The following is a 24,359-nucleotide window of genomic DNA, read 5'->3' as shown; positions in this document are numbered from 1 at the left end:
TAATAAGGTTTAAAAACATTTCATGAACCAAATCAAAGTATCTCTGTCTGATCGGAATGAGTAGTCTGCTTGTTCAGAAATTAGACGATTTTTTTTACAGAGTCCCATTTCCATGTGGCAAGGTTTATATTTGTTCTATTTTAAAGGAGGTTGTATAAAATAGTTCTATGCCATCGTCGGGCTATTATTTATTTACAAGTTGTTATGTTGTTATGTTTTAACTATTATTTTGGACTATCTTGTACAGGTGTAATAAAAGATAGGTACTGAAACTTATCCAAACAAACCAAGATCATAGGAATTTCAACTTTCTGTTTCTATTCGTCTTCCCGTAGGGATAGTGTAGCTGGGCGGGGGTACTGGGTTCCAAGTCCGTGATCGTTTTGTTTACCTAATTGGCCACAAACAGAAGAGCCTTCAAAACAGTGTCCCCGACATTAACCATCCCAAGCTTTTAGACCATGCGACCGCCAATCTGCAATTAGGAGGGGGGGGGGGGGGGGGGGGTAGTGCGTGGCTGATGCCGATATGACCGAGTCCCCAGACTTAAACCGAGACGAAATTGGTGCAGGCTGCTTGGGTGGGGCAATATTTACTACAATTTCTTGATTTGATTTTCTTTCTTACGCGTTTGTTTAAACAGCGGCTACAGGATAATCTCAATATTTTAACTATTACCCATTTTGGGCCAAACAGACATCGTAGATACCGATTTATAACCATTTTACGCTTAAAATTTGCATTAGGTAAAAAATAATTCAAGTCAAAAGTGCACCTCTCCGCGAGGCTTTTTCAGCTGAGAGTAAAAAATAGCTTATCTATTATAATGACCCCTTGACGTCAGTGGCGATTTTCCCCTAATTGGGTTTACACAGTTCTCCAGCTTTGGCAAACTGAGGGCGCTATCGTCCACATCAAATAGCCGCCAATGACATCTTGATTCCTTTGTCGCAAGGGTTTGTTTGAACTCACGTTTTTCAGAATTTTGGCTAGGAGTGTTTCGGGGGAAAATCCATTTATACCATGTTTTAACGTGAGGTAAGAGACTCGTTATATGTTTTTTTCTGTTTCCCGTGGACTGCATCTATTACAAAAATGTAACTACATGTATATATTTCTGAGCATTCTGTAGCCGCTGTTTAATGGTTTTTTTATGTAATGCAAGTGCTTCTGAATTGTGACTACTACACCAACAGTTATTTGATTTTTGAGAGGGAAAAAAACATTCAGACAGAGAGTAGGGGCCTAGAGCTTTGAACAACTGTTTTAGTCAGCTGTACAGTTGAACAGTAAGACTAGTTTCTGTAAATGTGGCTACAAAATAAGCAAGTACAAAATCTGGGCTGTATTGCTAACCAGCATCTACACACTCAGCCAAAGGCAACTTCAAGCCCTCTAACACTTAGCCTATTTGTCTCAAAGGTTTAAACGAAACCCATACCAAATTAAGCAAAACCATTTTGAAAATGTGAGAACACAAGAAACATCAGACATCAAAAAAATCACTTTTTAAATTGTCCACGTGCCCACCTAATCCATGGGTATTTATTTCCAAATTAAAGCCGCCGAAAGGTGCTACAAAAATTCCACATTATTGGTATTTCATGCAGAGACAACTGGAGACAAGATCTCATGAAGCCACGAGCATCGTCGATAGCGTATTGATCTTACTTTTCATTTTCTAGTTGTCCACTGCTGTGTTCAGCCCACTTAGTTTAAGAAGATCGACATTAGCTTCTTACATCTCGGGATCCATGACGAACGAAATTCAGCAGCCCTTGATTGACCGGGCGTTTAGAGCCTTAGAAAGTTTTGCATTTGATGGGTATTTTGTGGAAGATGAAAACCAGAGTTTAGTGTCGCTGGAGATGAGTTTACTTGCCAGCAGCCGCCTCCTCTTCTGCACCTGCCTTGGTTGTCCTTGTGTAAATAAGCTGTGAGTGATGCTTCACGACTTGCTTGATGAGACCTGGGTCGACAAAGACAACAATTTTGAAATGTTATTTACGTCTGAAGTGAACTGTTGATGCTGTTGGAAGTTAACTTCATGAAAATCAAAACTACAATTTCCAAGAGACCAAACCAAAGAGCCAACACATGGTAGTACCCGCAAGTCTACTATTTATATTGATTAGTTATTCCTACTATTTACACTTTAGCAATTTTAGATTGAAATCAAAACCAGCAGAACTGTCAAACTCTACCCAGTTTAAACTTTTTTACTGACATTTTAATAGAGTAAAAAACATTAGATAAGTACAGAATTCAAACCTCACATTCCCAACCTGACAAACAATGATAATAAATTGTGAGCGTTTTTTTTCACTCTCCTAAACTCCTAGATTAGCAGCAAAAAAAAAAAAAAAAAAAAAAAAAAAATTGTGCAAACTAATTCTTGAAAGCAAACACAAAACCTGGGCCCTATTTCATAGAGCTGCTGTAGCAGAAAATACTGCTTAAAGATCACTGCTTAGAAATAATGAGAAGGATTTCTGTCATAAATTGTACATGTGACATTGTGTTTTGGCCGGTAACCTCATTCTGGTTAGCATTTAGCATAGTTTAGTTTTGTTGCTTAGCATATTTGTGTGCTTAAACAGCTCTATGAAATTGAGAGCCCAGGTTAGACCCTAGTCAAATTTCATAGATTTGGTTACTGCAGAATTCTGCTGGTTAAACACATAAATCGCCATAGTTTGTTACTTACTATTTCTAGGCTATGTCTCATAGCAAACATTACATAATCTTACAATACATACAAGAAATTGAAGATTTACAAAAAAATAAATTGGAACAGATATTGTTCTCTAAACCATTCGCAAGTTTAAATTACAAAGCATAAAATTTAGAACAGAGATGGGTGCACAACAAAACAAAGTTAACAAACAAAATTAAATAAACAACATTTAACACTTTTGGTTGTGAAATCAGAAGGGGAATATGTAGCCAGACAATGGTGCTAAGGATGATAACCTTTGCACTCAGTTGGAAATTAAAACAAGTGAATTTCTCATCAACATATGAGGTAAGGGTGGGGATAGGTGAGGGTAAGGGTGGGGGTAGGCGAGGGCAAGGGTGGAGGTAGGCGAGGGTAAGGGTGGGGGTAGGCGAGGGTAAGGGTGGGGGTAGGCGAGGGTAAGGGTGGGGGTAGGCGAGGGTAAGGGTGGGGGTAAGCGAGGGTAAGGGTGGGGGTAGGCGAGGGTAAGGGTTGGTAAGGGTTGAGGGGGGTAAGGGCAAGGGAAGTAATAGCAATAGTCGAGCTGAGCGAAGGGCGGAGCTGCTAACATTTTCATCTTGCAATCAGGGAGACTTTGTACAAGGACTTTAGAATTACATTCAACACAATAAGGAAAAAGCTTAAATGATCAAAACAGATTTTCAAATTTGTTGGGTCGAATTCAAAAAAGATAGTCTTAACTTAGGACTAGTCGTAGGAGTTATTAAAAACATGAGGCTAGTCCTAAGTCAGGACGAGTAAGTCATATTGAGTTAGGACGACTCGTGAAATCCACCCCCAGTGAGAGTTGGCAGTTCAAGGGTTCAGGGGTGGTGGGGGGGTGTTCTTGGATGACTCACCCTTATTCAGGAGTTCATTGAGAGCTGCCCTGGCCAGTGATCCTCTGATCTTCAGTCTTTCAGAGACGACTGAGGGTGTGATGAGCTTGTAGCTTGGGACTTCCTTGTAGAGCTTGTCATATGTGGCCTGGTCGAAGAGGATCAAATTGTTCAACTTGTCACGGACCTTTCCCTTGGACCACTTCTGCTCGGATAAATCAATTCAATTGGTTAAAAAATATTGCTTACTTCTTTATTCGTTTGTTGTTGAAACATTTGATTACAAAATGTTTTAAACACTAAAGCAATGCTTCGTTTTTGAAAGGGCAAAAGCACCAAGGCATTTTCTCATAAGCTTGGGCAGTTCCAGAAATTCGTGGCTCGGTTCCGGTTCCCAAAAAAAGCTCGGTTCTGAGACATACCCGATTCCACTAAACAATAAGCCGCCCGTCCCGAGCTCACACACACACAATTTAGCCGATCTATTTTAACTGAAAATAACCAAGTTAATCAGACATCGATCCGGAGCTCACACACACACACACAAACAATGGGAGCCAATCTATTTTTAACAAAAAATTTAATACCAGAATACCCACCAAGTCAATCAGACATCGTGCCACCGAGCACCTATTCTCCATGCATTTATACAAGTCTTTGATTTGGCCGGCAGCAGTACGTCCGTAATGCAGTACGTCCGTAGTGCAGTACGTCCGTAGTGCAGTACGTCCGTAGTGCAGTACGTCCGTAGTGCAGTACGTCCGTAGTGCAGTACGTCCGTAGTGCAGTACGTCCGTAGTGCAGTACGTCCGTAGTGCAGTACGTCCGTAGTGCAGTACGTCCGTAGTGCAGTACGTACGTAGTGCAGTACGTACGTAGTGCAGTACGTACGTAGTGCATGCAGTGTGCCGTGTCTGTACATAGAAGTGTACATGCCTGTACATGCATACAGTACTGTGTGTTTTGTGCATGGGACAAGCTTTTATGAATATGGATATATCGGCAGCCAATCACAACGTGCTGTCTGGTTGGACTTTGGACTCTGTTTATCTCAGCATATGCCTATGCATCTGTGCACTGTGTTTTGTATAATAATGCAGCCACATGTGATAGTTGACGCTCATGTCAGCTTGAAGCCTTTGCACAGTGTATCTGCGGTCACCGTTTTCAACATCAAGCCTCCATTTCTGGAGCCGGTTCGTCCCTGGATCGGCTCCACAGAGTCTTTTATAATTGGGACTCCGTCTTTTGAAATCGGAACCGACAAAAGCGGGTACCCGGTTCCACAGAAGAGTGGAACCGCCGGTCCGGTTTTCAATTTGGAACCGGGTAGAACCGGGTAACCGAAGGAACCGCCCAAGCTTATTGGTAAAGGGCACCTTTTTAGGAAATTGTAAATTTTTCTGGAGCATTTCAAGGACACCAGGGCAATGACTTCAGCACGGAGCCAAACGACTTTGTTGTACACAACATGCACTGATGTCATGTATGACATTTTGAGAAACGATTCAAAAACATTTCAAACTGAGCCACGTTTCATCCATGACCATGAAATATTTCTTATTTTTAGTTTGTGTATTCCAATGACAGGATTTACGGATAATTCTTCGGAAAACATAATTTTGAAGTTAGGTTTCAAAGCTATATTTGTACCTTCTTCTTGGCCTTGCCTCCACCCGATGTGGGCTTCTTCTGTGACGTTTTAGACTTGCCGGAGTCCTTTCCCTTCTGCTGCTGTTTGGGCGGCTACAAGTAGGACAAATACAAAAAAATTAAGTTGTGTTAAAACAGAAGTTAACAAAAGCTACACAACAAGAAGGCTTTATAAAATTGAACAAAAAGATACAATTTAGGATACCCTGGATGAAAATAATTATTTTACAATCCCTGGATGAAAAAAATTATTTTACAAACCAACAGAAAAAAGGAAAACAAATTTCAAAGCCATCAATTTGTCTATGAACGTTTGATGGACCATGACGCTCATTGAATTTCCTGCGCAAAAGAATGTTCCCGTGGGGCGGTCTTGTGCCTACAACAGGCCTGTGAGCGGGTCATGAAAAAAAAAAGCAGAAAAATGTTGTCCGGATTTTGGGCCAAAATTACGAACGTAATAAAAGGCTTTAATTAAAAACTGAAGCGTAGACAACACATTCACAGAAACAATAGGCCACAATTCTTACATGTAACAATGTGTTGTGCATCCTCATTTTCAATATGTTTTTGTAGCATTCCTTTAGAAATAAATCTACAAGCGCGATGAGTCCTCGTCGACGACAGCCATTATGCATTACTTGTCGCCCAAAAAATACACTGTACACACAACGTACGGTACGTACGGACGTCGCATGGGGGAAACCATGTGTGCCTAATCTCGTCTCAAGGTGTTGGCTTTTTAGTAAAGCGCCCTCTGTTGGTGCACTTGAATAATGCCATTGAAGTACATGTAAAATAGACATCGCGCTGAACAAAAAATTAACAACAACGGCTCCAATGAAAGACCAAGACGGAGCATTTTACTGGGTCTAGCCCCCGACTCATGTCAAAATCATATCAAATCACATTAAAGTGCTTCCCGATTCCAGGTACGTGCTGCTTGACGATCTATTTCGGATGTAAAAAAAGAAGATAAAAACGGAACGGGAAAAAGCGGAGCTCACAAGAAAAACAAGGAACGGAAAAAAGCGGAACCCACGATTCACGAAAAATGCGGACTGGAAAAATTAAAAAGAGCGGAAATCCGCTTTAAAGCAGATATTTCACAGGCCTGCTACAATCCATTGGACGGCCAGAAAATTCTGCTGGACCGCAGAAACGGCGCAATCAGTAACTATCACTGCAGCTGCATGCCGTGCAATGTGTGAAAGCATTGGAACAAATCCATGATGATAGAACATTCCAACCAATAGATCAACCAACAGCAGTATGATTAAGCCACAGCAGAAGTTCAAAACAACTTGACAAGCACATGGCATGCTGGAAAACTTTTGCGACACTCCCCAAAAATAAATTTGATGAATCAGATTAGGGCCTACAGATACACAGGCAGAAGTATTCTACATTAGAAATAGGAACTTCTCACAAACAAATCCCACAATAAATAAACAAAAACACCACAATTTTACAAAATGTACAAATCAAGTTAGGGCGCCCTCAAGTCAAAAGCCCGCAGCAAAAACCAAACATGGCGAATTGGACAATCATGTCGGTCCACAAAAGTGACAATTTTACAACTTTCCAATTAAAGAAATTCATATTTTCCTTACTATTTACAATTAACAACCATGAATGTTTATTCGGTTTCAATATGAAACTAAAAGGCTTACAAATTATGGTGAAATTTTAAGAATAATTGTCAGATTTTACTCGTACCATCTTGGAAGCTAGTGCTGACCCACGAAAGAGACAGACTCGTGGAAGACAGCACGTGAAACCCGTTCTTTTTCAATCATTAAAACGTTTTGACTTGTTATATAGTCTTTATTTGGTTAATATTTCATTAAATAAGGTCCATAAAAATTAAAATATGCGTGAATTAGTTTTGTTTCTTGTTAATGTTGAATATAACGGAAAATTACGTCCATGCTTAAACAATTATAAAACATAGTTATTGAAAGAGTAACTAACTAGAGGTCAAAAGTCACAGATTCAGTATGAACACCAATAAATATCCGAAATATTGCTTCTTCCTAAGTAATAAGTAAACTGCACCCCGTCCTTCCAGATTCATGTAACGCATGGCTAGTTTTATACAGAATAGTGAAATCATGGGCGTGAATTATTTCTGTATAAATTCTGACCCTACTTGCAGTATTTATACAGAACAAAAAGTTACATCGTGGACTGCAGTTTCAGCTGTTAGCGATAAAAGTGATAAAAGGACTGGAAGAAGTTCAAACATTAGAAGTGGCGAATAATTACTTCGGATATTTTTTGTGCGCAACTTAGTTTAGTCAGGAGCATTACATTATTGGTTGTTCAAATTACCCCAAAATGGCGTTGGGTACCAGAGTTTCTTGCAGAGCCTAGCAACGATTCGCTGGTTGCCCACTGTGGCGTGGTTTGCTTTACTGTGGATTGGCAGGATACCAACTGTATATGAAGAGCTGTTGTTTTGGTTGGCGATAAAAAAAAATCGAAGAAGCAACAAAATGGATGAAGAAAAAGAACCGAAAAACGGTAAGGTTTATGACATAAATAAAACTTGGTGTGTTGTATTTGGTCCATTAAGCAATTTGTTAATAATAATACTGTGATTTCTAAATCGTTTAGGTTTGCAAGTGCAACGAACTTGACTTCTTTTCGTTGATTGATCATTGTTGAATTTAATGATTGTTAACTTATTTTAATCTGTCAAAAGTTTCGTACACTTGCTAGACACGACAGACGACAGTTGACATTTCATGACATTGACAGTGACACTGGGAAAGTGTAATGGACAGACTGTTGTCACATGAGTGACAAAGACAGTGAATTTTGCAGGCTAATAAAAAAAAAAAAATCCAAATAACCGTGAGGAAACGTTTTGGGTTATCCAGCCCACACTCGTGACCGTGACACTGCACACTGCTCTTCCATTCATTGTAGTTACTACCCTCCTCTGTCTGGTGGCCACACTGCACTGGGCGGTGTGTAGCCACCTCCCCACAAATAAATTTACAGTGCCCCCCCCCCCACCCGTAGGTAGGTGGGCCACAAAGAATTGGTATAAAAAAAAACTATAATGTTAACCCCCAAAAAGGGGGGGGGGGGGAGGGAACAAGATGAAACTTCTGATTTTTTAATGTGTTGTTTGTAATTTATATAACTACTCACAATGTGTAGTGAACAATCACAATCGGGTCGCAATCGTAAGATCGCTACCGTGGCCACTAACAAAATTGAAATAAGATGAGAAGACAGATGCCCTCTCCAGCGAAACCCTTCTAAAACAGAAAAGCATCCCCCCCCCCCACCCCCCACTGGCAAAATCCATCTCCGGGTCCACCATTTATAATTATAATGGGTGCGTTCGTTTAGCTTCCCTGGGTCAACCCCAGTGTGTGGCGTTGTTTTTTTCCAGAACAAACGTGCGCAGATAATAACCCACGTTCGTCCTGAAAAAAAAAAAGCCACACAGCTAAACGAACGCACCCAATATATATAGACTAGAGTAATGCCCTCCACCCCACCCCACCCCAATCGACTGTGGTATCACTAGTCTGGGACTCTGAGGTTGGCCTTGTCGATTTGCTATAATTTTTCTTGAAAAAAATGAAAGTTTAAAGCTGCCCCGTGACCTGGCCTTTACAACCTTGTGTAAAGTTGTAGTTTTAAACATTGTTGTGTGTATTGTGAATAATATCAAAACATCAGGTCAGTCTACCAAGAATCTTCGAGACGCAACTCACATACTACAAGCTGAAGCTCTGAGACAATATCGTCTCGCACATTCAGGTGACTTCATCTGTAGATCACATCCTCTCTAAACTGTCAATCATCCATTCCATTAAAACCACTAAATCATTTATTAAATTCTTTGTAACTATTGGCATTTGATATTTAGAATGGTGGCTACAGCTATGGCTACAAATAGATTTTCACGTCATTAGGCCAAATATAAAAATACCAGTTGATCGCCCCCGCCCGCATCCTTTATTGTTATTATTATTATATTTTTTTTTAAATCCATCTTTTCAAAAGGACTGGCCTAGGAGCTTTTCCCGAATCTAACGTGATGCTCTCGAACACTTGTAACCGTCTGTTTCATAAAACAATTTTTAAGTGAATGCCTACCGGCAAACATTTTTAGTACAGTTATCCGACCCTGGTGTTAGTGTTAACACAGGTCCTCATGCAACTAAACAGGCATAAAATAAGTTTGTGGTTGATTCAAACTGAAGAATTGGTGGCCTGTTTGATTTGAAATACTAAGCGGCCATCTTGAAAACAAATAGTAAAAAAATACTAAATAATAAGGCCCTCATCCTCCTCTTTTTTTTTTAATCCGGACGATCAACTTTTTTTGGGCCTTATGCGTTGAAGTACAGGGTTTCCTTCACAATGACAACAGTCAAAGCCATAGCTGCAGCCACCAATTCGGATAAGGCCTGCAATAATAACCAAGAAAGACATATTTCTAGGTCAAGCAAATCTGCCATCTTGGGTGTTTTTAACATCAAGGACAAGTCGCAGATCATTCTTTCTTTCCTTGCAAAAAAAATGCCCAGCAACAATTTGTTGTTGTGATCTGCACTAGAATGTAGAGAAGTAAAACATCATGGGTTTGAGTCCCTTTCAAAATGTCTGGTTTATTTTTTCCACCAGGACTCAGATTGTATGCAGATCCCCATTTTAAGGCACTGCTTACCACAGAAGTATTTGTTCATGAGCACCCTGTAAAGTGTGGATACTACAAGTATCCTTCTATGGGCTGTAAGCGCAGAATTCTGCAGTAAGCATGTAAGCATGCCATGAAATTAGGCCCAGCGCAGATGAATTCAGCCCAGAGCTCATCACACCCTGCAGCGCAAAAATTAAAATACATCATAAATTGCACTTCCCTTAAAGACACTGGACACTATTGGTAATTGTCAAAGGCCAGGACTTCTTCTCATCTTTACGTAATTATATACGCATAAAATAACAAACCTGTGAAAATTTAAGCTCAGTTGGTCATCGAAGTTGCGAGACAATAATGAAAGAAAAAACACCCTGGTCACACGAAGTTGTGTGCTTTCAGATGCTCGATTTCGAGACCTCAAATTCTAAACTTGAGGTCTCGAAATCAAATTCGTGGAAAATTACTTCTTTCTCGAAAACTACATCACTTCAGAGGGAGCCGTTTCTCACAATGTTTTATACTACCAACCTCTCCCCATTACTCATTACCCAGTAAGGTTTTATGCTAATTATTACTTTGAGTAATTACCAATAGTGTCCACTGCTTTTAAACAAAGATCCCAAAACATAACCATTACCCCCCTTACTTAACCTTAACTACATAACTGGGTAAAGGACTGCACTTTAGTAATGGGAGCAGGCATACACTGACTACCATAATCAAGTTGAATAGCCTTGGTGTTGAGTTACTGAAAAGTGTTGCACTGAGGACTGCACTAGTAAACTGATTATGCTTTACATGGGATCAGGAATACCATCATAATCAGAGTGCAAAAGTTGTTTTTTTGGAGTTGCTGATTTAGTGCTGGACTGAGAACTGCACTTGTAAACTGATCATGCTTTACATGGGATCAGGCATACCACCATAATCAGAGTCCAACAGTTTGGGTGTTGAGTTACTGAATGATGTTGCACTGAGGACTGCACTAGTATACTGATTATGCTTTACATGGGATCAGGAATACCATCATAATCAGAGTCCAAAAGTTGTTTTTTTGGAGTTGCTGATTTAGTGCTGGACTGAGAACTGCACTTGTAAACTGATCATGCTTTACATGGGATCAGGCATACCACCATAATCAGAGTCCAACAGTTTGGGTGTTGAGTTACTGAATGGTGTTGGACTGACGACTGCACTAGTAAACTGATCATGCTTTACATGGGATCAGGCATACCACCATAATCAGAGTCCAACAGTTTGGGTGTTGAGTTACTGAATGGTGTTGGACTGAGGACTGCACTAGTAAACTGATCATGCTTTACATGGGATCAGGCATACCACCATAATCAGAGTCCAACAGTTTGGATGTTGAGTTACTGAATGGTGTTGGACTGACGACTGCACTAGTAAACTGATCATGCTTTACATGGGATCAGGCATACCACCATAATCAGAGTCCAACAGTTTGGGTGTTGAGTTACTGAATGGTGTTGGACTGAGGACTGCACTAGTAAACTGATCATGCTTTACAAAGGATCAGGCATACCACCATAATCAGAGTCCAACAGCTTGGATGTTGAGTTACTGTATGGTGTTGGACTGAGGACTGCACTAGTAAACTGATCATGCTTTACATGGGATCAGGCATACCACCATAATCAGAGTCCAACAGTTTGGGTGTTGAGTTACTGAATGGTGTTGGACTGAGGACTGCACTAGTAAACTGATCATGCTTTACAAAGGATCAGGCATACCACCATAATCAGAGTCCAACAGCTTGGATGTTGAGTTACTGTATGGTGTTGGACTGAGGACTGCACTAGTAAACTGATCATGCTTTACATGGGATCAGGCATACCACCATAATCAGAGTCCAACAGTTTGGGTGTTGAGTTACTGAATGGTGTTGCACTGAGGACTGCACTAGTAAACTGATCATGCTTTACATGGGATCAGGCATACCACCATAATCAGAGTCCAACAGTTTGGATGTTGAGTTACTGAATGGTGTTGGACTGAGGACTGCACTAGTAAACTGATCATGCTTTACATGGGATCAGGCATACCACCATAATCAGAGTCCAACAGTTTGGGTGTTGAGTTACTGAATGGTGTTGGACTGAGGACTGCACTAGTAAACTGATCATGCTTTACATGGGATGAGGCATACCACCACAATCAGAGTCCAACAGTTTGGATGTTGAGTTACTGAATGGTGTTGGACTGACGACTGCACTAGTAAACTGATCATGCTTTACAAAGGATCAGGCATACCATCATAATCCGAGTCCAACAGTTTGGGTGTTGATTTGGGTGTTGATCAGGCATACCACCATAATCCGAGTCCAACAGCTTGGGTGTTGAGTTACTGAATTTTGTTGGACTGAGTAGTGATCATGCTTTACATGGGATCAGGCAAACCACCATAATCAGAGTCCAACAGTTTGGGTGTTAAGTTACTGAATTGGTGTTGGACCGAGGAGTGCACTAGTAAACCGATTACACTTTACATGGGATCAAGCATACCACCACCATAGTAAGGGTCCAACAGTTTAAATGTCGAGCCAGAGAGAGGATGAACTGTTCCATAAAATCACCCCATGTAGAATCTTGTAGCGCACCTTTCAACTTAAATCATTAATAATTCATCAAATTATAATTCTACTGGAAATATGTACCTTCAACTCTTTTTTAACAATATACATGTACGTTTTCATTGCCTCTTGTCATGCCTCAAATCTAGGCCAATAGTGTTTGTGACATTTTCATAAGAAACTGAAAGTTGCAAGAAACACTGGGAATCCAGATGAATGTTCATTTTAACATTATTTTTATGCAAACTTTAAATGCATTATTTAATTTTAATCGTTGCTTATTTGTTGGTTATTTTTATGACTTTGAAGGTGAAGGTCAGGAAGAAGAACTTCCTGCAGCTGATACAAATCCAGAGGAAGTAACATCAGAGCAGCCTGCTGATGGCAGTGCTGATGTCGTCAAACCCGATTCCCTCTCTGGTGAAAGAACAGCCTCTCCTCAAGGTACGTTTACTTTTGTGTGCATTATTTTGTCTGTTCAGTTTTCATTGTAAGCTTCTTGATGCTGTCTAACAATTTTATTTAAAATAAAGATGACAAATTAAATTTTGCCCCTTGTTGCATTCCTAGAAAACAAAACTTCTGAGGAAGAACAAAAAGATGACACAATTGAGCCTCCTCAAATTGAGGTAAATATGGATGAAAATACACCTGATGCCACACCCACCAAGACAAAAGAAGATGCCACACCCGCCGACACAAAAGAAGATGCCACACCGGAAGAGGTAAAAGAAGATGCCACACCCGTTGAGGCAAAAGAAAATGGCACACCCGCCGAGGCAAAAGAAGATGCCACACTGACCGAGGTTAAAGAAGATGGCACACCCGTTGAGGCAAAAGAAGATGCCACACCTGTCGTGGCAAAAGAGAATACTACATCCGCAGAGGCAAAAGACGATGCCACACCCGCTGAGGTAAAAGAAGATGCCACACCCGCTGAGGCAAAAGAAGATGCTACACCCACAGAGACAAAAGAAGATGCCTCACCTGCAGAGGCAAAAGAAGGTGCCACACCCGCTGAGGCAAAAGAGGATGCAACACCAGTTGAGGCGAAAGAAGATGGCACACACACTGAGGCAAAAGAAGATTCCACACCCACTGAGGCAAAAGAAGATGCCACACCCGCTGAGGAAAAAGAAGATGCCACACCTACTGAGGCAAAAGAAGATGCCACATCCGCTGAGGCAAAAGAAGATGCCACACCCGCTGAGGCAAAAGAAGATGCCACACCTGTTGACGTGAAAGGAGACACCACCCCTGGTGATGTGAAAGAAGATGGTGAATCTACGAAGCAAGAAGTACTGCCCGGCGATAGCAGTCAACCAGTGGCTGCGTCCGGGGATACAAACCAGAACATGAATGCGAACCCGAGCTCCGAGGAAGGTCAGGGAGGAACAGAAGGAGGGGAGGAGGCTGAGAGTGGTGTGCCTGTTAACCAAGACGGTGAGTGACTACTTATTCATTTATTAAGTTTGTTTGAAAATATATCAAGGTTTTTATTTAAAGTATATTTCCGATGTTAATAAAAGAAAGGTGCTGCTTTGGCAAAAGTTCAAAGTGTGGTAGATGTGCTTTGGGCATTTTCCAAACCTCGGCTCTTGTTCCAGCTTTGTCTCTTGTTCCGGGCTTCGTTCAAAGATACCCTGGGTCATTAATGTGAACGCCCAAGGTGGAGCTGGAGCCCAAGCCTAGTTTTGGGAAAATGCCTTAATTTATAGTGACTGAATTATACATGTACATTTGGTACAGGTGAAAATCCAGAGTCCACTGAAACGGCGCCAGAGCAAGTTGCTGCCCAACAAGAATCTCCATCCATTGAGGATGGGTCAAAGGTCACTGAGGATGAGTCAAAGGTGGGCGATGACGCTGCAAAGGTCATCGAAGAGGGTGAAACCAAAGAAGGATCAGTGACCGAAGCATTCCTGGAGATGACGGACGAGGAGAATAAGATGCCAGTAGACTTCTACTATGATTACGAGGAGCATGTATCCAAGGCCAAGACAGCCGAGGACTCGGACCTCCCTGCTGATATGCTGACTCTCTAGTATCCTTTACAATTAGAAAACTGGGCAAAAGCTAGAGTCGAGTTTGTCTATTCAGGATCTTGTCAGAGAAATTTTTATTTATTTTATTTTGCTTGATGTGAACATTAGTGACCATTTCACTTTCATTTTGTGAAGGGTATTTATTTATTTATTTATTTATTTATTTCCAGGGCAATAATACATACAAAGAATAGGCAATACAATATAAGACTACACAAAGAACAAGCCTGCGGATAACCAAAAAGCGAAAATAATTGTATGTTCTTGTTTTTGTTTTCTTTCTGTTCTTATTGTCTGTGCTTAAATTTTTGCCTGTGAAATTAACAAATGAAATGAAATGAAATGAAATCACTATCTAAAGGTGATCCAGACAATAAAAATAACAAAGGCACAAAAGGGCACAAGGACAAAAACGACATAAAAATTGCACATCAAATACCATATCAAATATAAATATATATAAAAACTGGGTACTTCCATTGCAAAATCTTTGAGAAAGTTTTGAAGAGGCATCCAGGCCATGACGGGAGCAACAGATAACATACTCACTGGTAGGTCTTGAACTTCGCTGTTGAAGGGGCACAGCATTTTTCACTGGTAAGGGGGTCTATGAGGAAAATGGGGAAAAGTTTTTATTGGAACCTTGCAGAGGGCATGCACCACAGCAGAAGCACAGGGCACCACAGTAAATACTGCCGTCGGTTATTTTGAGGCCTGAACGGGTATTTTTCTTAAATTGTCTACTTAACATAATTTCACAGCCACTCTTTCGGTTACGATTGCAAGAGACTGTCCAACCTCTACATGCTGGACGCTAACACGCTGATCTTTGCAGCTGGTAACGTTGTGGAGCTACTGGATATACAGACAAAGGAACAGAGATACATACGTAGTACCAGTGGAGGGGGCATCGGAGCTCTTGCTGTGAGTATAGTTGACTTGTAGTCATTATTTGCAAGGAATTTTCACTGGTAGCACCATCCTTATTTTTGTGTGAAAAAGTGTCTTAACATTTTTGGCACGTCCTAGGCGCAAATGGACAATCCCGCAGGCATAAACGCCCTCAATTCAGAGAGTTGCAACAACTTGCGATTAGAAGCCATTTTGTGTCTATTTTCTTCTAACTTTAAATAAATAAAAAAATAGGCCTATCCCTGCTGGCATCGGTAATGTTCTTTTCAGGAGACAGACGCCTCTTACCCTATCTTAGTAATAGTCTAAACTAACTGGAAGGCACCCTTCAAAGAAAGACAAATTATAAAAGACACAAAAGAGCATAGTTTTAGATAATGAAAATGATATACTTAACCCTTGAAGTTTATTTTAAAAACAAATTATCAATGATTGCTTTCTTTAGGTGCATCCAAGCAGCAAGTACTTTGCCGTCTGTGAGAAAGGCGAGATGCCAAACATTAACATCTTTGAGTACCCGTCTCTGAAGCTATACCGTATCCTCCGCGGTGGAACTGAGAAATCCTACGCCTTTGCCGACTTCAACCCAGGCGGGATGCTCCTAGCGTCGGTAGGAGGTGCCCCGGACTACATGCTGACTGTCTGGGATTGGATGAACGAGACTACTGTCTTAAGATCCAAGGCTTTCTCTCAAGACGTCTTCAGGGTGACGTTTTCTCCGGACAACGAAGGGCTGTTAACGTCGAGTGGAACTGGCCACATCAGGTATTTGAGGATTTCTTCACCATTCCACCCTTTTTAAGCTGAGCGGGTTAGTGAACTGCACTGTAGTTCTGGGCCCAATTTCATAAAACTGTTTAGCAGAAATTGATGCTTAGCAAATTTCTTTGCTGAACAAGAAATGAGTGGCAATAAGATAAATTTCATGTAGTGTTGGCTGATAATCCGTTTCTGCTAAGTAGGATTTGTCTGCGCTTGGCAAGAGTTTTTGCTTACAGTCTTTATGAAATTTGGCCCTAGTGGTTTAGTTATCTTGGTGTGGGTTCAAATCCCGGTCTTGACACTTTTGTCCTCGAGCAAAACACTTGACTATATTTGCTTCTCTTCACCCAGGGGTAAATGGGTATCACTGAGTATCATCATCGAGGAGTTTTAAATGACCAACAATATGTAGGGGGTATCAATTAAAGTGTACTTTTAAAAGGGGCAAACTTGAAACATTCTGGTTTTGTGTTTCATCATCGTAGGTTCTGGAAGATGGCGCTGACCTTCACTGGTCTCAAGCTTCAAGGTCAGCTGGGAAAGTTTGGCCGGACTGAGATTTCGGACATCCATGGCTATGTGGAACTGCCTGACGGCAAAGTGTTGTCTGGTGCAGAGTGGGGTACGTTTCTTTTATAATTTTACAAGCAATTAAAGTTTTCTACAAACTGACTTGGTCAAGTGGTTAGACTGCATGACTTGCAATCACAAGGTTGGGGGTTTGAATCCTACCAAGCTAACCACTGATTTTAAAATTACTAGAGTAGAATAAGTGTTGTCATCACAGTTTCTTGATTTGTGCAATTCATAATCATAGACGCTTAACCAATTTTTGTATGAGAGAGATTGGCTGCTGCCAGCTCTGTGTTTATACCCCTTTGCTGAGTTCCCTTGACAGGAAGATAATAACTTTTGACCAAACACAGTTACAGCCTTGTTTTAACCATCCACCGATGTGTGTTAAAGACAGTGGACACTATTGGCAATTGTCAAAGACCAGTCTTCCCACTTGGTGTATCTCAACATATGCATAAAATAACAAACCTGTGAAAATTTGAGCTCAATCGATCGTCGGAGTTGCGAGATAATAATGAGTGAAAAAACACCCTTGTCACATGAAGATGTGTGCTTTTAGATGCTTGATTGCGAGACCTCAAATTAATTCTAAATCTGAGGTCTCTTTGTTCCCGAAAACTACATTACTTCAGAGGAAGCCGTTTCTCACAAGTTTTATACTTTCAACCTCTCCCCATTACTCGTAGTCAAGAAAGGTTATATGATAATAATTATTTTGAGTAATTACCAATAGTGTCCACTGATTTTAAAGCGCTGTATACTCAAGTCCTGTGACAAAAATTCATAGGCTGTTAATCAGGAGGGATTTGAACCCACAATCGTTGCCATTTTGAGCAAATGTCTTACCACTTGACCACCGATATTACCCGGTAGCTAGAAGCAGTTTGAATCCCTTTAGAACCGTCTCCCTCATCAAATTCAATCAGCTGAGTCACTTGAAGTTTTTCAAAAAACATCTCAAAAGTTTCTTTTTCAAAGGTTGATCGATACGGACAAGCTGTTTTCCCATTGTTATAAGTGCATTTGGTTATTTGCTTATTGCACTGTGTCTTGTGAAGAGCTTCAGTACCCTATAATAAGAGCACTCTCACTCTATAAATGCATGCATTAATATTATCCTGACGATAACTAGAGCAAGCTAGTCGAAACGTTGAGACCAACCCAAGAACTGACTCCGCGGTAGTACAGTTAAATACGATCCTAAAAGCTAAAGTAGTAGTCCAAGCCGATTTCTATACCATCCACCTGGGTAATAGGTAATAAGCAGGACAGTTCTTTTCAGAACTGAGAAGTCTCCCGAACACCCTAACAATCTACTTCGCAGTAGTAGAATTAAGCAAGACCTCTAGAACAAACTCTACCTGGCAAGTAGATACACATATGGTGTCACAGCAAACCAAATATATATTGATACCTCACCATGCAATGCCTCAAATCCTATAATTTTACTGGAGTAACTGCCTTGTGGCAGTGATGATGTGACTATAACATTTCTAGCACTGTTTTGTTTTTATACAATATTATTACAGGTAACATGCTGCTATGGGAAGGAGGTTTAATCAAAGTACAGATCAGCAGAAAGAACAAGAAGTCTTGTCACAACGGAAACATCGAGCAGTTTGTGATGGATGAGGGAGAGTTGATTAGCATTGGAGCCGATGGGTGTGTCAGGGTAAGTTGGCAAGTTGTTTTTGTTTAAGAACGGACAATTATAAAAATGTTGGTTGCTTTAACTGAATACAAGAATAATACAAATTGAAACAAATCGGCAAAATGCAGACCTCACCAAAGCCTTTTACTTCTCCTTCAATACATCAATTCCCATTAACCTAAATCTCTGACCTACAAGCCAACGTGCTGGTGTCAAATAGAGCAGAGAGAAAAATCTGATGTTTCTTATTCGATTTCTCAAGATATATTTGGTTGACTTTTATGATTCAAAGATAGCATTTAATACCGTTTCTCAGAGTTTCACATCACAAACAAGAACCTGTGAATTTTGTTGATATATGCGTCAGTTTTCAATGACTTTTTCTGGCTTAAACAAACATCTTTGTAGTTAAATCAGGAATGAAATTGTTGATCTTTGCCAGCTGGTTTATTTTTACGTCATCTTTTCTTCTTAGTTTTGTGAAAGATATAATAATGGAATGTTTTTCTTTTCGTGAAGGTATGGGATTTCGAGACCATTGATACGGCTGACGCGGCCAACGAGTCTGGTATATTTGAAATGGACTGCATGAATGAATTGAAAGTGGGTAATGACGTCCACCTGGTATCCATGGTCAAGTCACAAGACCCTGAGGTCCAGAGCATCTGGTATGCACAGGTGAGTCCAGTCTTTGAACTTCACCCTCTTGAAGGGGCACGGCAATTTTTCCTCTGGTGTCTGGTTAGGCCGTGTCCGAAACGACGACTTCGGCTACAGCTACGTCTAGATCAGTGCGTCTACCAGTGTTGAAGAATAGGCAGACGCGCGCGATCTAGCCGTAGCTGTAGCCGAAGTCGCCGTTTCGGACACGGCCTTAGGCATGTAAGGGGGCACTTTTTACAAGGAAAATTTTAAATTTGTATTGGAAGTTTGCAAAGGGCACTACAGCAAAAGCACAGGGCACCAAGGCAATTGCTGTGGGTGCCGTGGGTTATTTTGAGGCCTGTGGATTGGTCATACAATTGGAGGGTTGACTGTGTATTCTGATGAAGTTGCATCATATGATATTGTTTTGCACGCTGGCATAACTTATTGATCAGCGCCAGTAAGTGGACAATGGTGGATGATATTGCAAGCATAAAGTGCATCAATCAACACCACAGTGGATGATATTGCTTCCTCGGACCCAAGTGTTGATAGTGATGTAATTTCTTCTTTTTAGAGATGAATAAACTTTATTATGTGTTATGTCTTATAAATGTATGATGCACCAGTGGTTTGTTTGTTTGTCGTTTTCTCAGTTATATTGAGGAGTAAAAAAAATGCGATCCTCAGTATGTCAGTATTGAACATTAAATTGTGAAGAGTCAAACTCTATTGCAGTTTTACATTTACAGCAATTAAAACAATTTTCCCATATTTCACCGTTCCTCCCCCCAGGATGCGAACGGCTCAATCTGGAAGCTGGATCTCTCCTTCTCACATACCACTAGGGATCCTGAGAGGCTCTTCTCATTCCATGCCGGGGAAATCACCGCTATCGATACCTCTCCGGTCTCTCAACTTCTGGCCTCATCCGCGCTTGATCGTAAGTTACTTTAAAAAAATATTCAGTTTTGTGTCTCATTTTTTTTTTTTTTTCAATGCAAGTTTGCCCCAAACAAGGCTAAACCACTCTTGGTATAAAGGAGCTACAAGAGAACAAAATTATTGTGAAAATAACTTGGGGGAGCTGAAGGTAGGAATCAAAATTTCTCTTAAAGCCATTGGACACTTTCGGTAAACAGTACACTTCGTGTATCACAACTTCTATATAAAATAAAAAACCTGTGAAAATTTAGGCTCAATCGGAGTCGGAGTCAACATAAACTTTAAAACTTTAGTCCTTTTAATTTCAATCGATTTAAAAAACAAAAACAACTTGTAATACAAAAAAAAGTACTGTTAATTTGATGTTATTTTTCCATTTCCAGACACCGTCCGTGTTTTCGACTACGCCTCCAAATCCCCTGTTTGCTCCACAAAGTTTAATTCAGGTTCCACGGCCATGCTCTGGGTACCCCAAATCGTAAGTTGCAATCGTTATTTTCTTGCATTTTTTACACAAGCAAAAATTTTCTGCTAAGCAGTGAAATACGTACGCAAGAAATTTCCTGCTTCCGTAAGCGCTGATTCTTTTCTTACGTTTAGCAGAGCCATGAAATTGGGCCCCAGATATTAAACTCTCATTATCTTTGTTGTTTCATTTCTAGGTGGATCCCAAAGGTAGCACGCTCTTGGCAGGTTTTGCCGACGGTGTCGTCCGTGTCTTGACTATCAAGCGCAGAGACACTCAGGATGTGAAGAGAGCTGCTCATCAACAACCAGCCTCGCTGACCCTCAAGCAAGCCTTCAAACCCCACACTAAGACAGTCACCGCTATGGCAATCGACTCCAAAGGGGAGATCCTCACGACAGCGGTGGGTTATAGTAGATATTCTGCTTGTGTGAAAAAAAACAGAATGCTGCAGCGTGCATCACTACGTTTGACTACATCACCCCCTTACTCTATGAACTACACTGGCTACCTGTCAATCAGCGAATTCAATTCAAAATGATCATACTCACATTCAAGGCACTACATGGATCAGCTCCACCATACATACACGATCTCTTGACACCCCGTAAAACTAGACCAGGTCTAAGATCTATCAGCAATACGCTCCATGTTCCTCGAACTCGACTGGCTAGTTACGGGGACAGGGCTTACTCCAACATAGCACCAAGACTCTGGAACTCACTTCCGGATTACCTCAGACAAATACACAACATCACTCTCTTCCAGCAGAAACTCAAAACACACTTGTTCTTGCTTGCTTTCCCAACATTTTAACAAAACTCTAACTTAACTTTTGCTACACCGGCCAGAGATGCAACTTTTCCGATTTAAATCGGAAAACCGACTTTTCTTATTTTTACCCCCAAAATCCGTCAGATATTTCCCCGATTTATGCTTCCAAATTCGCTACTTTTAAATTTGAAAAACTTGAAAATCGCCGGTAAAACCATGGAGAAACTAACACAATCCCGTCTGGTATCGTCAGTGATCGCGCGCGAATCATAACACATGCACCCGGTCTTACTAATTGCCATCAACTCGCTTGTGTCAGTCAATTTGCCGTCAACTCTCGATCAACCACGCAGATATGGCAGGCTTGGATAAGTTTTAGTATTGACCCAAGACGGCACTGATCAATTTACACGTAGCACAGTAATAATACACCATGCAGTACCGATCATTGACGACTTAGGTCAAGACTATTCCAAATGCAGAAAAGCACCCTCTGTTGTCGTGTTGTACAAGCCTGTGAAAATGCAAGATGGCGGCCGACTGCTTTGCTGAGAGACAATTTTTTTCACGAGAAAGTGTCCAAAACGTCACCACAAATTTTTTTTTTCAACACCTGGTTGCATCTCTGACCGGCATCTTTGAATGGTTTACAGGACAGTGCGCCTTACATATGCTGTATTTTTAATATTGTTAATACTTTTTATTATATTCCCTACAGGGTAGCGATAATACGCTGTTCTTCATGAATGTTGGAGATACCTTCACTCCGATCGGCTTCATAGATACTCCTGGACCCGTCACACACATCACCTGGTCACCAAGCTTCTTTGTAAGTCACAGAGAAAATGGAAAAATCGTTTTGTTAAATATTTGCAGCAAAAGTTTTAATAGATGATAGGTTTGTATCAGAGATGAAGAATGTAATTTGTTGTACCATTTTGCCGATGTGTAAAGCACTGTATATTCGGTAGTTTCCCAACTCTGTGAGAGAAAAAAAGAACATGCAAGTTACTCGGCAAGGGATGAAAAGTGATGACATTTGTTACTTCATATTTCTACCAGTTGATAAAGCGGCCATGTGATCAATAAGCAAACAGGTCACCGATTGTCACTGAGCTTTGCTTCTAAAATAAATCCCTTTGCATTGTCAAGTTTGTTTTCATCTAGTTCTTGATGTCTATACTTTTGTATTCTTTAAACTGATCGCTCTTGAGTGATAATGTCGTTTATTTTTTGACTCTGTGGGGAAAAAATTAACCTTGAACCATGAACTATCTGTTTTATTCCTCTAGGACAAGAACTGCGTGTTGGTGTTTTGCGGTAACGGTGAAGTGATGGAAGTAGAAGCCCCTGAACCAGGGACCTACGATACTTCAACGACCTTCAAAATCACTGGACTCAAGACGAGACAGATGACGTTCAAGAGTATCAAGTCCAGACTACGGGTAAGGACAAAGTCATCAATATATACACGTCAAGTACAGCAAAATTGTAGTGTCAATGCGATATTGTAGCATTTTCTTTTTAGTGACCCTGGACCATTGTAGTAGGAAATTAAGCCACAAGCCCTATATACGTTTTAGAAAACTAATGTTTGTAAAAAGAGTGTGTTAAACATTTTGTATGAATTCTGTATATATAACCATTTGCAATCACAGTTCTAATACCGTTTGCTCTTTTAACATGGTATTTTCAGTTGAAACTCTGGAAAAACATTTTTGAAACGGAACTTTGGTTTTGTTTGAGAGGTGTAAATAATACTTTAACAAGAGAAATATTTCAACAAAATTTCAATTCAGGACCCAACCTTTACTCTAACCTTTTTACATTGATGGGTTATATTGTGGGGGCATGTGTGGGAGGAACTGTTTCCAGCTCTATGATCTCTCAAGGTTAGTAAACACTTTGTAACTTTTGTTTTTCTCACAGCGAGAGGAGGAAGAGGAGCGAAAGCGAAAGGAAGAAGAAGCTCGACAGAAAGAACTGGAGAGGAAACGACGAATCAGACGAGAGAGAGGACTAGACGATGAAGAAGAAGAAGAAAAGAAGGGTGAGGGTTTGGAAAATGTGACATGATATAGAAAGGTTTGCGGTAACACCATGTAATGACTATCTCTAATGAGTTGGGGTGGTTCTGAAAAGAACCGTTGGTTTCAACTCGACGTTGCGATCAGTAAGCTCTGATCAGTATGCTCTGATCAGTAAGCTCTGATCAGTATGCTCTGATCAGTGCTCTGATCGTCTTCTTGAGAAAGCTGTGGTATGGTTGTCTTGTACTCTCATTACACCCGAGTGTAAAACCTGCCTTTTCTTGGATGAATTTACCGACAAATTCATTCAAGGCTCCACAGCAGGTTTCACCACGCATCACCAAGCTCCATTTCCCGCCTCTATTTCCCGCCTTCGTGCATCACCAATCCACCTTCACAGTACTTAAGCAGCATGCAGCATCAGAGTCCAGCTTTCTCCAGAAGATGATCAGAGCATACTGATCGAAGCGTCGAGTTGAAACCAACGGTTCTTTTCAGAACCACCCCAACTCATTAGAGATAGTCATTACCTTTCTATATATAAAACCATTCAAGTACAAGGGTTATGTATGGTGGTGCAGCTGTTCACAGTGTATACTGTGTGGATGGTGGATGCATTTAGCAAATTATATCATTTCGTAGGCATCGTTCAAAACTGCAGTGGATGATTTTGAAAAGTGCAAACCTCTTCCTAAAAGTTCAGCAAACATAACAAAAACCAGTGCTATTTTTTGTATTGTAAACAAAAACTTAAAAAAGATGGTCCAGTGGAGATTTGTTGCAAGTCAAACAAGCACTACTTTAAACTTCTGCATGTAGATCACAGACTGGACATCACATTTTCATTGTCTTCATCTGTTTTTTCTTCACTTTTGTTTGTCTTAGATGAGGATGAGGAAGAACCGCCTCCATTATTCATCCCTGAGGAGCCGAGCCCCATCTTGTATGGTGTCTACTCTCCAGATGATCCCGATACATTCTGGGTCTCTATGGTGAGGACAGTTAAAATCTATTGACCCCTTGCACGCATGTCACACGCGGCGACTGTGCCACGCTCACCATTTTGGTTTACTGTAAACACT

The 24,359-nt window shown here is 40.7% G+C and overlaps 2 protein-coding genes across 4 annotated transcripts in view; one reads left to right on the top strand and one right to left on the bottom strand.

The window, feature by feature from the left end:
• Positions 1–1,502: 1,502 nt before the first annotated feature.
• On the bottom strand, positions 1,503–6,993 carry LOC117301665 (40S ribosomal protein S25-like). Its single transcript, XM_033785694.1, has 4 exons — positions 6,928–6,993; positions 5,209–5,301; positions 3,577–3,760; positions 1,503–1,969 (listed from the first exon to the last, which is right to left on the bottom strand). Exons 1-4 carry the CDS (start codon positions 6,928–6,930, stop codon positions 1,875–1,877), a joined length of 375 nt encoding a protein of 124 aa, XP_033641585.1. The 5' UTR covers positions 6,931–6,993; the 3' UTR covers positions 1,503–1,874.
• A 672-nt stretch (positions 6,994–7,665) lies between these two features.
• LOC117301299 (cilia- and flagella-associated protein 44-like) overlaps positions 7,666–24,359 on the top strand; it is a 39,729-nt gene continuing 23,035 nt past the window's right edge. For 2 of the 3 annotated variants that reach the window (XM_033785189.1, XM_033785188.1), the window contains exons 1-17: positions 7,666–7,734; positions 8,911–8,991; positions 12,781–12,915; positions 13,042–13,914; positions 14,221–14,515; positions 15,278–15,440; positions 15,874–16,193; positions 16,676–16,812; positions 18,296–18,438; positions 18,937–19,095; positions 19,858–20,005; positions 20,391–20,485; positions 20,670–20,876; positions 21,966–22,076; positions 22,540–22,692; positions 23,177–23,297; positions 24,163–24,269. In XM_033785189.1, coding sequence (XP_033641080.1) covers positions 7,707–7,734; positions 8,911–8,991; positions 12,781–12,915; positions 13,042–13,914; positions 14,221–14,515; positions 15,278–15,440; positions 15,874–16,193; positions 16,676–16,812; positions 18,296–18,438; positions 18,937–19,095; positions 19,858–20,005; positions 20,391–20,485; positions 20,670–20,876; positions 21,966–22,076; positions 22,540–22,692; positions 23,177–23,297; positions 24,163–24,269 — 3,276 coding nt within the window. In that variant the 5' untranslated portion in view covers positions 7,666–7,706. The remainder of the gene's footprint in view (positions 7,735–8,910; positions 8,992–12,780; positions 12,916–13,041; positions 13,915–14,220; positions 14,516–15,277; positions 15,441–15,873; positions 16,194–16,675; positions 16,813–18,295; positions 18,439–18,936; positions 19,096–19,857; positions 20,006–20,390; positions 20,486–20,669; positions 20,877–21,965; positions 22,077–22,539; positions 22,693–23,176; positions 23,298–24,162; positions 24,270–24,359) is intronic. The other variant, XM_033785190.1, reaches the window with a different exon arrangement.

The sequence above is a fragment of the Asterias rubens genome, chromosome 17 (assembly GCF_902459465.1).
Source record: "Asterias rubens chromosome 17, eAstRub1.3, whole genome shotgun sequence".
Taxonomy (NCBI): Eukaryota; Metazoa; Echinodermata; class Asteroidea; order Forcipulatida; family Asteriidae; genus Asterias; species Asterias rubens.
The sequence above is the reverse complement of the archived record's forward strand: the minus strand, read 5'-3'. Positions and strand labels throughout refer to the sequence as shown.